This window comes from Schistocerca serialis, chromosome 6 (assembly GCF_023864345.2).
Source record: "Schistocerca serialis cubense isolate TAMUIC-IGC-003099 chromosome 6, iqSchSeri2.2, whole genome shotgun sequence".
NCBI lineage: Eukaryota > Metazoa > Arthropoda > Insecta > Orthoptera > Acrididae > Schistocerca > Schistocerca serialis.
The window spans coordinates 304,283,342-304,301,749 of NC_064643.1; the positions used below are offsets into that span (position 1 = coordinate 304,283,342).

The 18,408-nt window shown below is 38.8% G+C and overlaps 1 protein-coding gene across 1 annotated transcript in view; it reads left to right on the forward strand.

The window, feature by feature from the left end:
* Positions 1–18,408, forward strand: part of LOC126484230 (neuroguidin-A) — a 69,927-nt gene that overhangs the window by 7,519 nt on the left and 44,000 nt on the right. The window contains exons 3-5 of the mRNA XM_050107645.1: positions 8,195–8,309; positions 16,697–16,857; positions 17,458–17,566. Coding sequence (XP_049963602.1) covers positions 8,195–8,309; positions 16,697–16,857; positions 17,458–17,566 — 385 coding nt within the window. The remainder of the gene's footprint in view (positions 1–8,194; positions 8,310–16,696; positions 16,858–17,457; positions 17,567–18,408) is intronic.

Consider the following 18,408-nt stretch of genomic DNA (forward strand, 5'->3'; position numbering starts at 1 on the left):
TCATTGATATTGTAGTCATACGACACTGTGTTTTTTCCATTTTGTGAGGGGCACAATTTTACATTTCTGAACATTTACAGCAAATTGCCAGTCTTTGCGCCACTATGAAATCTTATCAAGATGTGACTGGATATACATGCAGCTTCTTTCAGATAGTACTTCATTATAGGTAACTGGATCATCTGCAAAAAGTATGAGGTTACTATCAATGTTGCCTGCAAGATCATTAATATACAGCATGAACAGCAGGGGTCCCAGCACACTTCCTGAGGCACACCTGAAGTGACTCCTATATCTTACGATGACACTCTATTCAAGATAACATGCTGTGCCCTCACTACCAAAAAGTCCTCAATCCAGTCACAAATTTCACTTGATAGCTCATATGATCGAACTTTTAACAATAATGCTTTTCAGAAATCAATAAATACAGTGTCTACCTGATTGCCTTGATCCAAAGCTTTCAGTATGTCATGTGAGAAAAGTGTGAGCTAGGTTTCACATGATCGATGTTTTGGGAATCCTGCTGGTCGGCATTGAGGAGGTCATTCTGTTCAAGACTCTGTATGTACAGAACAGGGAATCAGTGATCATAAGGCCGTTGCAGCATCCCTGAATATGGAAGTTAATAGGAATATAAAAAAAGGGAGGAAGGTTTATCTGTTTAGCAAGAGTAATAGAAGGCAGATTTCAGACTACCTAACAGATCAAAACGAAAATTTCTGTTCCGACACTGACAATGTTGAGTGTTTATGGAAAAAGTTCAAGGCAATCGTAAAATGCGTTTTAGACAGGTACGTGCCGAGTAAAACTGTGAGGGACGGGAAAAACCCACCGTGGTACAACAACAAAGTTAGGAAACTACTGCGAAAGCAAAGAGAGCTCCACTCCAAGTTTAAACGCAGCCAAAACCTCTCAGACAAACAGAAGCTAAACGATGTCAAAGTTAGCGTAAGGAGGGCTATGCGTGAAGCGTTCATTGAATTCGAAAGTAAAATTCTATGTACCGACTTGACAGAAAATCCTAGGAAGTTCTGGTCTTACGTTAAATCAGTAAGTGGCTCGAAACAGCATATGCAGACACTACGGGATGATGATGGCATTGAAACAGAGGATGACACGCGTAAAGCTGAAATACTAAACACCTTTTTCCAAAGCTGTTTCACAGAGGAAGACCGCACTGCAGTTCCTTCTCTAAATCCTCGCACAAACGAAAAAATGGCTGACATCGAAATAAGTGTCCAAGGAATAGAAAAGCAACTGGAATCACTCAATAGAGGAAAGTCCACTGGACCTGACGGGATTCCAATTCGATTCTACACAGAGTACGCGAAAGAACTTGCCCCCCTTCTAACAGCCGTGTACCGCAAGTCTCTAGAGGAACGGAGGGTTCCAAATGATTGGAAAAGAGCACAGATAGTCCCAGTCTTCAAGAAGGGTCGTCGAGCAGATGCGCAAAACTATAGACCTATATCTCTTACGTCGATCTCTTGTAGAATTTTAGAACATGTTTTTTGCTCGCGTATCATGTCATTTCTGGAAACCCAGAATCTACTATGTAGGAATCAACATGGATTCCGGAAACAGTGATCGTGTGAGACCCAACTCGCCTTATTTGTTCATGAGACCCAGAAAATATTAGATACAGGCTCCCAGGTAGATGCTATTTTTCTTGACTTCCGGAAGGCGTTCGACACAGTTCCGCACTGTCGCCTGATAAACAAAGTAAGAGCCTACGGAATATCAGACCAGCTGTGTGGCTGGATTGAAGAGTTTTTAGCAAACAGAACACAGCATGTTGTTATCAATGGAGAGACGTCTACAGACGTTAAAGTAACCTCTGGCGTGCCACAGGGGAGTGTTATGGGACCATTGCTTTTCACAATATATATAAATGACTTAGTAGATAGTGTCGGAAGTTCCATGTGGCTTTTCGCGGATGATGCTGTAGTATACAGAGAAGTTGCTGCATTAGAAAATTGTAGCGAAATGCAGGAAGATCTGCAGCGGATAGGCACTTGGTGCAGGGAGTGGCAACTGACCCTTAACATAGACAAATGTAATGTATTGTGAATACATAGAAAGAAGGATCCTTTATTGTATGATTATATGATAGCGGAACAAACACTGGTAGCAGTTATGTCTGTAAAATATCTGGGAGTATGCGTGCGGAATGATTTGAAGTGGAATGATCATATAAAATTAATTGTTGGTAAGGCGGGTACCAGGTTGAGATTCATTGGGAGAGTGCTTAGAAAATGTAGTCCATCAACAAAGGAGGTGGCTTACAAAACACTCGTTCGACCTATACTTGAGTATTGCTCATCAGTGTGGGATCCGTACCAGGTCGGGTTGACGGATGAGATAGAGAAGATCCAAAGAAGAGCGGCGCATTTCGTTACCGGGTTATTTGGTATCCGTGATAGCGTTACGGAGATGTTTAACAAACTCAAGTGGCAGACTCTGCAAGAGAGGCGCTCTGCATCGCGGTGTAACTTGCTCGCCAGGTTTCGAGAGGGTGCGTTTCTGGATGAGATATCGAATATATTGCTTCCCCCTACTTATACCTCCCGAGGAGATCACGAATGTAAAATTAGAGAGATTAGAGCGCGCACGGAGGCTTTCAGACAGTCGTTCTTCCCGCGAACCATACGCGACTGGAACAGGAAAGGGAGGTAATGACAGTGGCATGTAAAGTGCCCTCCGCCACACACCGTTTGGTGGCTTGCGGAGTATCAATGTAGATGTAGATTATGTTTGAGCTCAGAATATGTTATAAGATCGTACAACAAATTGATGTCAGAGATATTGGGTAGTAGTTTCGTGGATTCACTTCTACTATCCTTCTAGTAGATGGGTGTTACCTATGCTTTCTTCCAACTATTGGGCGTGCTCTTTTGTTCGAGGGATCTACAAGAGATTATAGTCAGAAGAGATGTCAGCAACAAATTCAGTATAATACCTGATAGGGATTCTGCCGGGCCCTGGAGCTTTGTTCAGTGTTAACAGTTTCAGCTGTTTCTCAGTACCATTGACATTAATACTGATTTTACTAAAATCTTTTCAGTGGTACAAGGATTATATTGGGACAATTCTCATAGATTTTCCTTTGTAAAGGAACAGAGCCATGCTTTCAGCTTTTGTTTTGCTACACTCAATTTCATTTCATGTCTCATTCAGTAGGGACGGGGGTCATGACTTTGGTGCCACTAACAGTCTTTACAGATGACCAGGATTTCTTTGGGTTTTATGAAATATCATTTGACAATATTCTGCATTGGTAGTCATTGAAGGCTTCATGCATTGCACTCTTGACAGCCAAATGTGTTTCGTTTAGCATCTCGATCTATAGTCCTACGCTTTGTTTTATACCTATTATGCAGTAGACTATTTCTTTAGTCCGCAGCTCGTGGTCTCGCGGTAGCGTTCTCGCTTCCCGAGCATGGGGTCCCGGGTTCGATTCCCGGCGGGGTCAGGGACTTTTCCTGCCTCGAGAAGACTGGGTGTTGTGTCGTTTTCATCATCATCATTCATCCCCACTAGGACTTGCCTAGTAAGGCGGCGCGGGTCCCCCGCGTCGTTCCCCTACGCTCTGTAAAGAAGTATGAGACTTCATCATCATCATCACTATTTCTTGTAAACACAAACTTCCGACCTTAGAGTATTCTAAAGCGTAATTTTTTTTCCGAAATGAATGTAGGAAATGTAGCTACAAAGCTAATTATACTTATCGTTGACTCATTTTTAACGTATTGTAGGTCGGTAGCCGCAATTTATCACCTCAACGATCAGCGTATGCTGTACATTGTAAGACATTCAATAATGTGTGCTGCAGCATTTAGGAACGTACTCAGTGCCAGATTTGAGAGGTGTTCTGTTAGTCGTAGTTGTATCGAGTTGGAATACTGAATAAAAACTACAGTTACAACCGGTACCGTAACACGCGAAAATGTCAAAGAGGAAACAGACAGCTCTAAATGTACACTTAAAGCTTAAGATTCTAGATGAAGTGGACCGTGGTACCAAGAAAACAGCAATTGCAGAGCAGTTTGGAATACCTAAATCTGCTTTATCTACGATTATTAAGAATCGAGAAAAAAATTATTAATGCTGCGGCATCAGGTTCTGGAAACAAATCTAAACGACTTTGCATCGCCAAGTATGAAGACATCGAGACATTATTGCTAGAATGGTTCAATCATATGCATGTATCTAACATACCTTTAACTGGCCCTGTGATGCAGTCAAAAGCAAATGATATTGCTAAAGATATGGGCATCGAAGACTTCCGTTGTTCTGCTGGTTGGTTGGATCGGTACCAAAAGAGACATTCAATTTCATCTGTACAAATTTGTGGTGAAGCAAGTAAAGTTGATGAAGAAAGTGCGAACAGCTGGTTGCATGAATTCAACCGATTGAGGGAAAAGTATGCCTCGTGTGATGTATTTTACATGGATGAAACTGGATTTTTCTACAATCTTTTTCCAACTCACACCCTGGGGATAAAAGGTGATAAGTGTCATGGTGGAGCATGAAGCAAACAATGTGTGACTGTTGTACTGTGCTGTAATGCTGACGGCGGTGATAAGTTTCGTCCCTGGGTTATCGGTAAATCCGAGAAACCACGTTGTTTTAAAAACCTAAATATGGACACTTTATCTTGCATCTACTCTCATCACAAGAAAGCTTGGATCGATGGCACATCATTTTTGGAAGTGGCTTCTTCGTTTCAACAGTCGAATGGTTGCTTAAAATAGACATGTTCTTCTTATATTGGACACGTTCTTCTTATATTGGACATGTTCTTCTTATATTGGACAGATGTACTGCCCATAATGTTCGTGATCTGAACCTATCCAACATAAAGGTTCAGTTTTTTCCACCCAACGCCACAAGCCGCCTTCAGCCTTTGGACCAAGGCATAATCTCTCTCATAAAGAGAGCTTATCATAAGCAACTTGTAAGAGCTGCAATTCGTGCTGCTGAAAACAATAGTGCAATCCCAAATTGGAGTCTGCTTGACACAATAAAAGCCATCGCAGCAGCCTGGAACTTAGTAACGCCACATCATATAGAGAAGTGCTTTAACAGAGCTTGGAGATGTAGCAACACTGAAGATGTCCTCGAGTTAGAAGATGCTACTTCATCTGATGAATGGACAGTTCTGCAGGACGTTTGCGAACCTTGGAATTAGTTTTGAAGAATTCATTAGTGTAGACGACGATGTTGCCGTATGTACTTCTGTGGAATCGGATGTGCCAAACTCTGTGAACGAGGTGCAAGAAGGGCCATCAGAAGAAAGTGAAGAGGAAGAGAATATAGATACCATTCCACCTACCCGTCAGGAGATGTTTACAGCCTTGGACTGTTAAGAACGTTTCGCTTCAATATCTGATATCACTGCTGGGTTTACGGTCGCTATCATTACAATTGGTTGTGAAATTACAAATTATTATCATTTCCATGACCAAATTTTTTCCAAGAAAGTAACGTACATAATTTGTGAGTACTTGTAATTTTACAATCACTTTATAGTGTTATAAGTCCACAATAACGTGATTGATAGTATAGTGTATTACACGTTAATGTACTGTTGTACATGTGTACTTATTAAAATCTGTGTTTTTCACTTAACACGAACTCCTGATTTTTCGGTCCCTTCGGATTCGTGTCTACGAAGTTTTACTGTATTATTTAAAATTGAGCCATAGTGCCTCTACTAACTCATTGAGATATGATCTGATTTGTTATTTAGTTTACTGAACCTGTGTATCTTTCTGTTTGTTTTAGTTGTACTTTGGTAATCTTTGTTGCCAACATTGTGTCGTGATCCTGATACCAGTTTCGATGTGGAGATTCTCAAAGAGGTTAGGTCTGTTTGTTGCCATTAGATCCAATATATTCCTCAATGAGTGGTGTTCCTAACTATACGTTCTAGTTAGTTTTCAGAGAAAGCATTTAGTAATGTTTCACAGGATGTCGTCACTAACAAAGCTGTAATTTTCCCAATTAATTGTTGGGTGATGAAAGTCTCCACTGATGATTGCAGCACGATTGGGGAACTTACGTACAAGTGAACTGAGGTTTTCTTAAAGTTTTTGGTTACTTCAGGAGATGTGTCTGGTGGACAATAGAAAGATTCAACTGTCATTTTATGCCCACCCATGATACTGAGTCTCGCCCAACCAATCTCACTTGCAGCTTCAGTTTCTGTCTCGATAAAATGAGTTTCTTATCTACTGCGACAAGTACACCACCTCTATTTCCCATTTGCCTATCCTTTCAATGTACACTTCAATTTTCCCCAGAAATCTCACCGCTATCAGTTTCAGGTTACAACCAGCTTTCTGTACTTAGTATTATGTGACCGTCACTACTTTGCAGGAGAGCTTCAAATTGTTCCACTTTATAGTGAAAGCTTTGGGAGTTAAACCATTAGGATCGCAATATTCTCAACCAAGGGAGGCATTTCTTTCAATCTTACACTGACAATTCTGGGTTTCCTACAGCTGTCGTTTTTCTGGATAGGATGGAGAGTCACCTAATCTAAAAAAAACCTTGTGTGCACCACACACACACACACACACACACACACACACACACACACACACAGCAACTACCTGGGTAGCAGCCTCTGACATGTAGTGCACAACCAGGAAGTCACAGCCTAACTAGACACACAACTTTCGAAGTCTCTGGTTCCGTCCTTCCACACAACTTGAAACCAAGGGGCCACGATCAGTTCTGGGTGCAATGCTTCAAATTATGAAATTTGTTGAAACTCCATGCGCAAGGCTACTCTTCTCAACATTCTCTGCCACTTGCAGAATGATCCAAGTATGTCATCGGAGCCCAGACAACAGGCATCATTTGTTCCAATGTGTGCCACTATCTGCAGGTGCTTGCACCCTCTACCCTCAGTGGCTGTTGGAATAGCCTCTTCAACATGTTGAATCAGGCCTTCAGACATACACACTGGGTGCACCTGGTGCCTTTCCTGTCCCTTGGTGCTATTTGCTGAAAGGGTATCTTCATTCACCGTATGTTTGAACTGCCAATGATTAATAGACCCATATCCTTTTATTTCCCGCCTTACATTATACAAAACAGATTTCTCCAAGAAAGGTGAAGCGAGTCGTACTGGCTCGGTCTCAGTGAATGACAGCACCTCAGACTTGGCGGGGGAATCAGTATAACACCCTGTCCACACTGTACAGGACATCTTGATCTACCATTGAAATGGCACCACCATTTATTTTGTATGGTTTCACTCTGTTTGTACACAGCTCTGTGAGCAGATGCTAGTAACACACCATCGTGCACAGTGATTTTCTCGGACTGCTTTCCAAGGCCATTCCTAACTCATCTAGTTCAACTGAAACCCATATAGGCTACGTGGAATTAAAGTGGCCTACGGTGGCTGCTTCCACATTTTAATGTGTACGTTCACTCAGTCCATGTCCCTGAAGGCTCTACGGGGTGAAATTTATGGAACACAATACGTGAATGAATGAATGTGAATGTGTCCACACACTGTTGGCTATAAATTGTATGCGGGAAATTAAAAATCTTCAAGGATTTATCTTTTAGGTAACATTTCTGCCACCTCGAATTATCAGAAGTATTTAGAAAAAAAATTATGTTGAGAGAGGTCTGCAAAATAAAATCATCTTAAAAGAGCTTGTAACCTGTTGTTAAGAAAGTGCTTCATATATTCTAAAATCATATTAGCAAGCGATAATGGCTACTGACTTGCAACTTGTCAGTAGCATTGAGAGTTGATTTTAATTACTCTGTAGACTAGAAGATTTTAGACCATAGAAGAATTTTCCAATAAAGTAACAATGTTTAAGGCTGCAGAAGGATAAATGTAGCTAAAATGTGGAATAGTAACAATATGCGTAATTATATGACATTAGAATATCTAAGATAAGTGTGTTGGTGTGTAGGTCTGTTTATTGAATTGGACAACTGCTCTTTTATTTTTAAGCTTCTCTTTGTTTTAAGGAAGAGATTTATTTTAACTGGTGACTTCTGATCCATTTGTGTATTAGTTACTGTCCTTGTACTCATCCGTTTAATGACTTCATTGCAATGGTACAGTCATCCTAATATTCCTTCTTTCTCTTAAATCCTTATTCTTTCTTTACTTTTGTTTACGAATTCAGAATGGAAGCAATAATATCTGTTTCAGGGCCTGAGTTTCTTGGAAATGAAGTATCATATGTTGTTAAGCTACTTAATTAACTTGACATATGTTGTTCTGCGTAAGTGCTCTGGAAGAAAAATTGAAGGAGATCCAGCGATAGGTAAGTAATGTATTCTTTACCATTACTATGCACAAATGCCACTGTATATTTTACTCTGTGTAGAAATAATTAGTATATTCTGTTTTTTCTGTAAGAAGAAAATGGCTGTGACGAGTCATGTGTCTGGTCATAGACCTCCCTAAGATTAACAAGAACATAGAAAAATATCAGGAATTGCTTGAAAAAACTTTCAACCATATCTGAGTGTGCAAGAACTGAATAAAAAATGAGAAAGGAACTGAGTATTGGGGAAAATGTTGTAACCGACAAAAAAATATGTTTTCAGATTATGAATTGGAGTGCCTTGTCAGCACCCTCCTTCAGGATGTGAAATTCTTAGTACTGCTGACACACACACACACACACACACACACACACACACACACACACATACATAAAAGTAAAAGAAGACCATCCTAGTTTTTGGAACTATTAATTCCTTTGTCAGTGAGGAAAGAGGAATAAGTTAGTGAAAGAGGTATAGGTTGGGGAAGGTCTCTCAGATCCCAGAATGAGAATAACTTACCTATGTAAATACAGGAGGTGGTCTTAGATAGTATATTGGTAAGTGCTGTGCCAGCTTCAGTCTAGAAGTGACGACTATATGAGAAATAGAGATGAATTAAGAGGAAAAGAAATGAAATTAAGAATGCAATTAAGAGCTAGAAAGAAGGTGGGGGGGGGGGGGGGGGTTAGAACAAAATAAGAAAAATGCAATAAATAAAAAATAGATTATTAAATATTATTTAATTATTTTCTTCATTGCTTTTTATTTTTTTCACTTTATTCTCATTCAACTTTCCCTCTCTCCTCTCCCTCTCACCAATCTCTCTTCTTTTTATGCATCTCATTTCTTCTAGCTTTTAATTGCAGTGTTTTTTAGTTGCAATATTCATATCCATCTTCACTTTTCACATGGTCTCCTTCACCCCTAGGATGAAAGACTGAAGGTCACACAGTGCTTACCAGTGTACTATCTTTGACCACCTCCTCTTTGTGGCACCTTTGTCTCCTCTCTTCGTCACAACATGTGGGCACCTCACATTCTGGGCTCCAAGTGACCTGCCCCATCTTTTCAACCTTCTCAACCTGTCCTCCTTGCCTCCCCAAGGAAGGGGAGACATGTCTAGAAAGTAACCTGTTCCTCAAAAATCTACCATATTTACGCGAATCTAAGCCGCACTTTTTTTCCGGTTTTTGTAATCCAAAAAACCGCCTGCGGCTTAGAATCGAGTGCAAAGCAAGCGGACGTTCTGAAAAATGTTGGTGGGTGCCGCCACAACTAACTTCTGCCGTCGAATATATGTAGCGCTACACAGGCATGCTTTGTAGGCACAAAGATAAATAATGGCACCAAAACCTCTGCGTCAGTAAATAAATTAAAAAAACAGGTGGACGACGAGCTTTTTTCCTCCGCCCCGAGTTTCGACCACTGCATTTTGGCACATTATCCAACGAAGTAAATACAAATTCCATATTGTACATCTTCAAATGCAGCAGCATTTCAATGTACTACGAAAATCCGACTGGCAAGACTGTTTGGGATGTGTGTCAATATGGCCAACTCTACGTTCTGAATTTTTTCCTACCTGTGAGAAGAGATGGTTGCTAATAGGAACTTTTATGAATTGTGAATCACATGCAGTATTTTCTTCACCATAAGAATAATACGAATATAAGCATTTTGCCATGTATTGTTTCGTGGTTGCTGCTATCTCATTTAAACCCTGTCTGCCTAATAAACTACGAAAATAGAGTGAGACAACAGCAAACGCGGAAGAATATACATATCATGTCATGTTTATATATCTAAAAACAAAGATGATGAGACTTACCAAACAAAAGCACTGGCAGACTGCTTGTGTCTTTGTATGTGCGGATGGATATGTGCGTGCGTGCGAGTGTATACCTGTCCTTTTTGCCCCCTAAGGTAAGTCTTTCCGCTCCCGGGATTGGAATGACTCCTTACCTTCTCCCTTAAAACCCACATCCTTTCGTCTTTCCCTCTCTTTTCCTCTTTCCTGATGAAGCAACCGTTTGTTGCAAAAGCTAGAATATTGTGTGTATGTTTGTGTTTGTTTGTGTGTCTATCGACCTGCCAGCACTTTTGTTTGGTAAGTCTCATCATCTTTGTTTTTAGATATATTTTTCCGACGTGGAATGTTTCCCTCTATTATATTCATGTCATGTTTATATTCGCATTATTCTTATGCCTAATAGTGATACAGTCAGAAATGAAGCACGGCAATTGACTAGATTTTTAAATCTAAGATGACTCTGATTTCTGTGCAGAATGTAATGAACTAAAGAGGCGCCTGCAAAGATTTTCAAACGGAGAAAAATTTTCGCTAAACTTTCGTTCAGAACATCATCTATCATACACAGTCTATTATTTGGTTCTTGTTGATCATTATCAAAGAAAGCAGTAGTGTAAGTAACAACAAACAGCAGTCTCTTGCTATTGTTTCGCTAATGAGACGATTCCTCTCCCTTTTTTTTTTAAGTGGCGGTAGCGCGCACAAAAGCAATCCATGCCGCGAGCGCTGAAGGGCCGTAAACGCGCCCTATCAGAATGCGACAAACAATGCATGACACAGTACAGTAATGCATTTTCAGCTTAGAGTGACGTAAACACCTGTAACAAAGAAAACGGCGCTTATCATATCAAAGAAAAATAAGCAATCAATTCAAACCAGACGAAGCACGTGAAAAAGGAAGGGTATCCGTATAAATACGGGCGGAGTGCCTGACGCATAGCAATGGCTACCTGGTAAACCTTAACTGCTAAGCTTACGACTCAAACCAAACTACTGTAGCTGTATCGTCATTCATTTGACCTAAATTGTGTCTCATATTACAATAAACCAACTTTGTTTCGATTTGGAGATGGCCTAAAACTTTTCTCTACCCTTGAATTTCGAGTCTCAAATTTCAGGTGCGGCTTAGATTCGGGAAAATTTTTTTCCTTGATTTCTAGTCTCATTTTTCAGGTGCGGCTTAGATTTGAGTGCGGCTTCGATTCGAGTAAATACGGTATACAGTCAGTGACAGCATATTTTCACATTATCAGCAAAACGAGAGAGAGAGAGAGAGAGAGAGAGAGAGAGAGAGAGAGAGAGAGAGAGATTATTGAAGGATTCCACAAACAGCAATAAATCCTTTGAATTTTTTTCTTCATTCATCCTTTCTTCCTTCTTTCTTTCCTTGACAGAGAGATTAGATGTTATTGAAGGATTTCACAAATAATAATAAGCCCTTTGGATTTTTTTTCTTTCTTTTGGTCTTTCTATCTTCCTTCCTCGCCCCTCCCCCTTTTTCCCACTACCATGACTAATTTCAGATAACAATAATGAAAATTCCTGGCCAAGACAACATGTAAAATAATTTAAAGTCAACTGCTCCCCTATAACAGACTGGTGTGTGGAGCATAGAAAAATGTAACAGAAAGCAGTATTCACACAATCTTTCAATCTCTTGCTCTTTTTCCTGTAAAATTACACAAATTCTACACAAGACACCCAAGCACACACTCTCACGGTTACAGCAAGACAGATTATTGATTATACTGCAATAATTAGTCTCATCATCGCTTGTTAATTGTATGGAAATCAAAATACTGACACCTCAAATATTCACTGTTCACAGATGGATTTGGTGCATGGTAATATGTGCATATTGGGTTCAGTATGCTTGCTATGTGGTGAGAACTTTGTGACGCTTGGCAAGCACTTTTTTTTTATTCATTGAGCACGAGGTTAGTGCTTGTTGAATAGTGTGTGTGACTGACTCCACCTTAGTGCTCCGATTGTATCATTAATTTGATAATTATGTGGATGTAGGAGATGACCGTCCAGTAACTTATAAATACCTCTTTCATTTTATTTCCTTCATAGCATTTAAAAATTCTGGCTTCTCATCTTCTGTATTACTTTTGCGTTTAGCATTCAGATACCGTATATTATTTTTACAATGAAATTGTAGTGGTCTAGCCAGAGCTTACGTTTGGGCATTACAGCACAGAATTCAGCACTGTCATGGGTCACTTTGTTGGTTACATGGTGAGAATAAGCTGAGGAAATATTTCCAGGCCCATGACTGCAGAGACAGCCGAGTCGAAACAAGATTCAGTCAAATTATTGGCAGGAGTGCATTAGTTGTGTAAATGCAGCTGTAATTTACTCAGAAAGTTAAGGAAAAGCACATTGAAATTGAGGTTTAATGTCCCATAGATCAAGAAATCTCCAACTTTTCCCATCTTGTCCCCCTTCTGAAACATTATTTTGCACTCCCCTCCACACCATTTTTCTTTCCTCCTTCAGCAGCACTCATACTTGGCGCAAAAACAGTCCACGATACTGTTTACTTCTAATTATATGCAACTGTCAGTTACAACAACAACAACAACAACAGTAATAATAATTAGTGTCCTTACGAGTACATAAGAGTTAAATGTTTTTCAACCCTCAAGCGGGCACAGCAGTTTTCATATCATGAGCAGCCGCACAGCTTATTTTGTACACATGTAAAGAATAGCGCTTTTGTGTCACCGAGGTAGATATGTAAGAGCAAAATTGTAGTTTAATCTTAGTTTAATTAAACAATAATGAAATAAACTTACATAATATGAGCTAAATCACAGTTCAGTTAAACAATAATGAACTAAACTTTTATGATATCACACTGTTGCCATGGAGAGGTGCTATCCCACAGTAAATGACCCTCTTAAAGCATAAAAGAGTATAGTTGCATCAGATCCCAGCCTATTGCTTATTTTATTACCAATTATCTCATAAACAACTGCCTCATTGTGGGATTGTGCTGCTAGCTCGTAATCTGGGCCATTTTCTTGCACACATCGTAAATCTTCTGTGGCCCAACTTCCTGTCTATTTTATATTACTGTTGCGCATTTGAATGTTTGACAACACAATTTATCACCATGTTAGCTGAAGCAATGGTGAAGGAATAGGTATGGGCTCACAATTTTGAAACAATAATGGAATGGTGAAAAACAATTTTACTTGTATTTGGTGCACATTATACATAAATGTGCCAGCTCGAGGATTGAAATTATCATACATTTATATTATTGAAAGGTAGTGAAAGTTAACAGTTACAACTAGTTCATAAATAACCACAGGTGTGTGTGTGTGTGTGTGTGTGTGTGTGTGTGTGCGCTCGCGCGCAGTTATTGGAACTGAGTAATTATGTGTGTTTCACTAAATATTTTTTTTTGCAAATTAGTTAGTTAAAGTTTAACTGTTTCCATGTATATAGCTTTTATTTCGTTTAGAATGTTTTAATATTTGAAATATTGTGATGTACAAATGGCAATAGAACAATAGTTAACATTTAAATGCCAATTGAAAAATGGTTATAATAAAATTGTTTATCTAAGAAGGAAATAAATGCGAGTAAAAAGGCATATGGTTGAAATTCAGAAATTTTCTGACATTGGCACATTTTATGTGATATGTGTACTTGAATTTGTCAAGAAAGCCAATCCAGTCTCCAGTCCTGGTTGAATCTTTGAAACAGCAACTCAAAGATCTCCTTCCAGCTGCAATCGTGACCGATGTTTTGTCTTTTGATTAATTCCAATATGAAAAATGTTGACTGATACACATAAGTTGATGTGAAGAGTAATAACATGTCCACTGCCTTTCTTGCTAAACTGCGATATTCATTCAGGGTCTGCCAAAAGTTTTCAAAAGATTTAGATTTAAATTCATTTCAGAGTGTCCAATCACTTGAGAATTCTATTAACTCCTGCTGTTCTACTGTTAACAAGTGGTCTGTTGTGATCACGTCAAACTAATTGTAGATCCAGGGTTCTGGAATTTGTCCCAGAATTGTTGATGAAAGTTTTCAAGAAATACTATGCCACTTGTACAAATTTTACCTACATCCAACTCATTTCCCATTATGAAATCATTCAGACAAGAAAACATCTCGCAGGTACCCTTCTACACCAGAGTTTTCCAAATTGCAAGTTTTCTTGTAAACCTTTTCTCTCTTAGAAAGATGATATTACAATTTCGGTCTTGAAGTGATACTGATGTATCATTCAGTTTCTCAAGAATGATGGCCAAGCGTCACAATATTAAGAAGCCTTTTCATCCAGAAATAGAGCCACAAGTGTAAGGCTGCTGTTCTATAGGAAAAGACAAAAATCGTCCTTCAGCTTCATGACCTGATGAAGAACTTTACGACGAGACAACCAACATACCTCCTTGTGCAATGGAAGTGAATCATGAGTAGAACCCATCTCCTCACAAAGAACGAAAACAGCCTACTGTTTAAAGCTTGTATGATCTCACAAAATTTACAACACTGCCTGCATCATTCAGCACTTTACTGACTTCTGGTTGTACTACTTAAGAAGCCAATGCCTTTCCTGTTGCCATGAACCCTGCTTTACTTCCACTAAATGCTGTCACACCATTGGTACTTATACCAAAACAGTTTGTACATGATACATAGTTGTCAACAAAAAAGGAATTCACAAGAAAGAAAATATCTTTGCTTTAGTCCTCTCTTTCAGACCTTTACGAATTAGAAACTCCTCGTGCATCCATTTTCATAACAGCAAGGTACAAAAACAAGAAGCTGGGAAAGATTGCTGATACCAGTACTGTCATAAAGTTGCAGGGTGAATTTTGGGCTATCAAGAAGCAGGTGTGGTGTTGGTGTTTTTTTTCCCACAGTGGCTATTGCATTAATATGATGAGCCACAGTATCAACTGAGAGTGGTATTGACTTCAGACTCCAGCCCAACTTTTCTCCACGCGTTATGTCACACACTTTGATTCCTGCGGAAAGGAGTAATTTCTCACCAGTAATGTGTGGGAATTTATATTCTGCAATTAAGTAGAGATACTCCTAAGGCTCTCTTAGGAGCTCATACCTCTATGTGAAGAATCTGACATTTCCTTTTAGTTGTTACTCATGATGCTTAAAACATTTGATGGGCATACTTACATGGTCTCAGTGTTTTGTTTGAAGGAGTCTCTTTAGTTTTATAGGCTTCAAGTCATCATTGGTAAAATCTACAAACAAAGAACACTATGTGGTAGTTCCTCTTTATTCAAAAGAATGCTGTGAAATACTCATGTCCGATTACCTACATGATATTGATGCTCTTTTGTTTTGTGTTTATAACTAATGTTGCTAATAGGAACAGAGGAAGATATGAAAGAACATCGTACTTTGATTAAATTCAGATCATTTTCATTATGAGAACTGCATACTTTTGAAGGAGAAGAGAGACTCTGTGAATCACGTCCTTTTGATCTTTTGTTACCACTGCAAATCCGCCACTTATCTATGGGAATGGCGAAATTTCTATCACTTTATTTTAAATCTGGTAAACTACTTCCACTCAACACACAATGAAATTCAAGTTCTGGCCAACTCTCAACCTTTGAATTGAGTACTGAAGTGTGGGTGAAATCGAGTGGACAGTTGCAGCAACTTTGATTAACAATCTATTCTTGTGCGTAAATGTTTGATAAGTGGCTAACCCTGTGGATGATGGGTGACAGGGGCTGTGCGATGAAATATTGCTCATGACTTTTCTCAGCATTCCAGTTGTTTAAAGTCTGAGCACAAGTTTGGATAGTGTGAGGTTGTGAAGAGAAACTGAGTTTGTCCTATTGAAAGAAACCTCTCCAGCGTTATTGAGAGTTTATGATACACCTTTGATGCGATATCATGCGGAGTTGTACAATGAAGTATCAGTTTATACACTTACTGACTAATATAAAAAGTATATAAGACAGTGGAAGCATGTATAAGTGACAGATGCTGCCACTGGTAATGATTATGTTCTTGACATCAACAAGAACCTTCATTTATCCTGATGTAATAACATTCTGGACATGAAGATGATCACTTGACTGAAACTGATTGTCAATACATAAATACACATTACTGCGGCTATTTTGGTGATTTCATGATGCTGTTCTTGAAGTATATTGAAACTGTGCAGCATTGATTTAGCAGAAACATAGGAAACAAAAATATGTACAGATGGATGAGGATTACAATAACAATCCTTTGAAATGTGATTCCTGTGCCCCCCCCCCCCCCCCCCCCCCCCACACACACACACACTTTTTATCGTTTGGTAGAATATTGATGATGCAGTAAATGCCAAAGATGGAAGAAGCTATTGTTTATATTTGATGGACAGATCTAGCTATCACCATAATACTTCTGAATATCGCAAAGAATGTGTATATCAATTGTTAGAGTTGTCAAATTGGTTTTGACCAGTGGCAGCACTTCTCTGGTTCGTTCCAGATTATTGCATATTTGTTAAGAGGTAATGTGTATTCTTGCTACAGTGTCATTCCATGTTTTTAATACCAGCATTTATGTCTGCAGATCGCCTTGTTGAAATTCGTACAGTTTTGGAGAAGATCAGACCTATTGGTCATAAGTTGAAGTACCAGATTGACAAATTGGTTAAGACTGCTGTCACTGGTTCTGGAAGTGGTGAAGATGCAACAAATTTCAGAGCTAATCCTGACAACATGATAACAAAGGTATGTTCAGCATAAAATTATGCAATCGATGGAAATTAAATAATATTGATCTCATACGTAGTGCTATTTCTTGACACACTCTTTTGTAATTTCTCATAATGGCAGTTGAGGAATGGAAGGAGGGGAAATGGTTTATGGTAGAATTAAAAGCTGTGTCAGAGGAAACGATGCACAAAAAAAAAAAAACATGTCAAATAAGCTGTGTATGTATTTGTGTATTCATATACACATTTTGTTACTGTTTGTAATCTTTTGGGGGAGGAGAATTAAAATCTTTGTCTTGCCAGCCAGATAACAGTTTTTATCGATTTCCCTCAGTCGAGTATGATTTAAAATGAATATGGCACATTTCCTTCCCTGTCCTTTTTGTATTAACCATGTCATCAACAAAGTATTGCCCCCAATCTTCTTTCCTTTCCTTTGCATTTATAGAGTGGTTCAGCTTTGTGATTAAATTGCATGGCAAAAGTTAAATAAAAATTTACAAAATAATTCAAGTAACATGCTTATTTTTTTAAGTGTACCTCACCGCAAATAAAATACCATGAGTATTATTCGTACTGAAAGTAACACTTGCAGAATTTTAACTTCTTCTTACAGTTGGATGATGAAGATGAAAGTGACTCTGGTAGTGAAAAAGAAGAACAAGCAGAAAAAGCTGAGAAGAAAGGCATATATGTTCCTCCAAAATTGGCTGCTGTGCATTATGGTAATTAGCCTTTTGTTTGTATCTTGTAGAATTTTCAAATGTGTGTTTGCTAAGCATGATGGGTTATTGTAGAATGTTTAGCGAGTTTGTAATGTTGGGTGCTTTTGCAAGCTACACCCTAAAAACGAAAAGACGGAAAAGCATAAAAAGACTGCAAAGGAAAGGCAGTATCATAGAGATTGCCAGAACATTAGCTGATACAAATATGAAAAGTAATATAATGGGGTATGCAAGGGTTGGCTGCCAGATACCTTAATTGCTTGCAACAGCATAACAAGGACCAATTAAAAAGTAAAAAAAAAGGAGCGAGTGAGAAGTATCAAACATCATGAGGGAAAAATAGGGTTGTCACTAAAACAAATAACTAAATAGATTAGTAAAAAGGAGGAGTATGTATTGTTAGGATGATGATCTAGATGCACTGGCGATAGTTATTACAATTCTTCTAATAATAATTCTTTATTATCTTACAATCAGAATTTAAAACTGCAAAAAAGAAGATGCTTTCTTTAGAAGTGAACACCTTACATAATGAATGAATGTCAGTTAGATTAGTTATTAAGGCAGTTACATTACGGCATTACTGAAGAGTTGCAATGAGAGTTGAATTTTACTACCATATTTACTCGATTCTAAGCCGCACTTTTTTTCTGGTTTTTGTAATCCAAAAAGCCGCCTGCGGCTTAGAATCGAGTGCAAAGTAAGCGGACGTTCTGAAAAATGTTGGTAGGTGCCGCCACAACTGATTTCTGCCGTCGAATATATGTAGCGCTACACAGGCATGCTTTTCGGGCACAAAGATAAATATTGGCACCAAAACCTCTGTGTCAGTAAATAAAAAA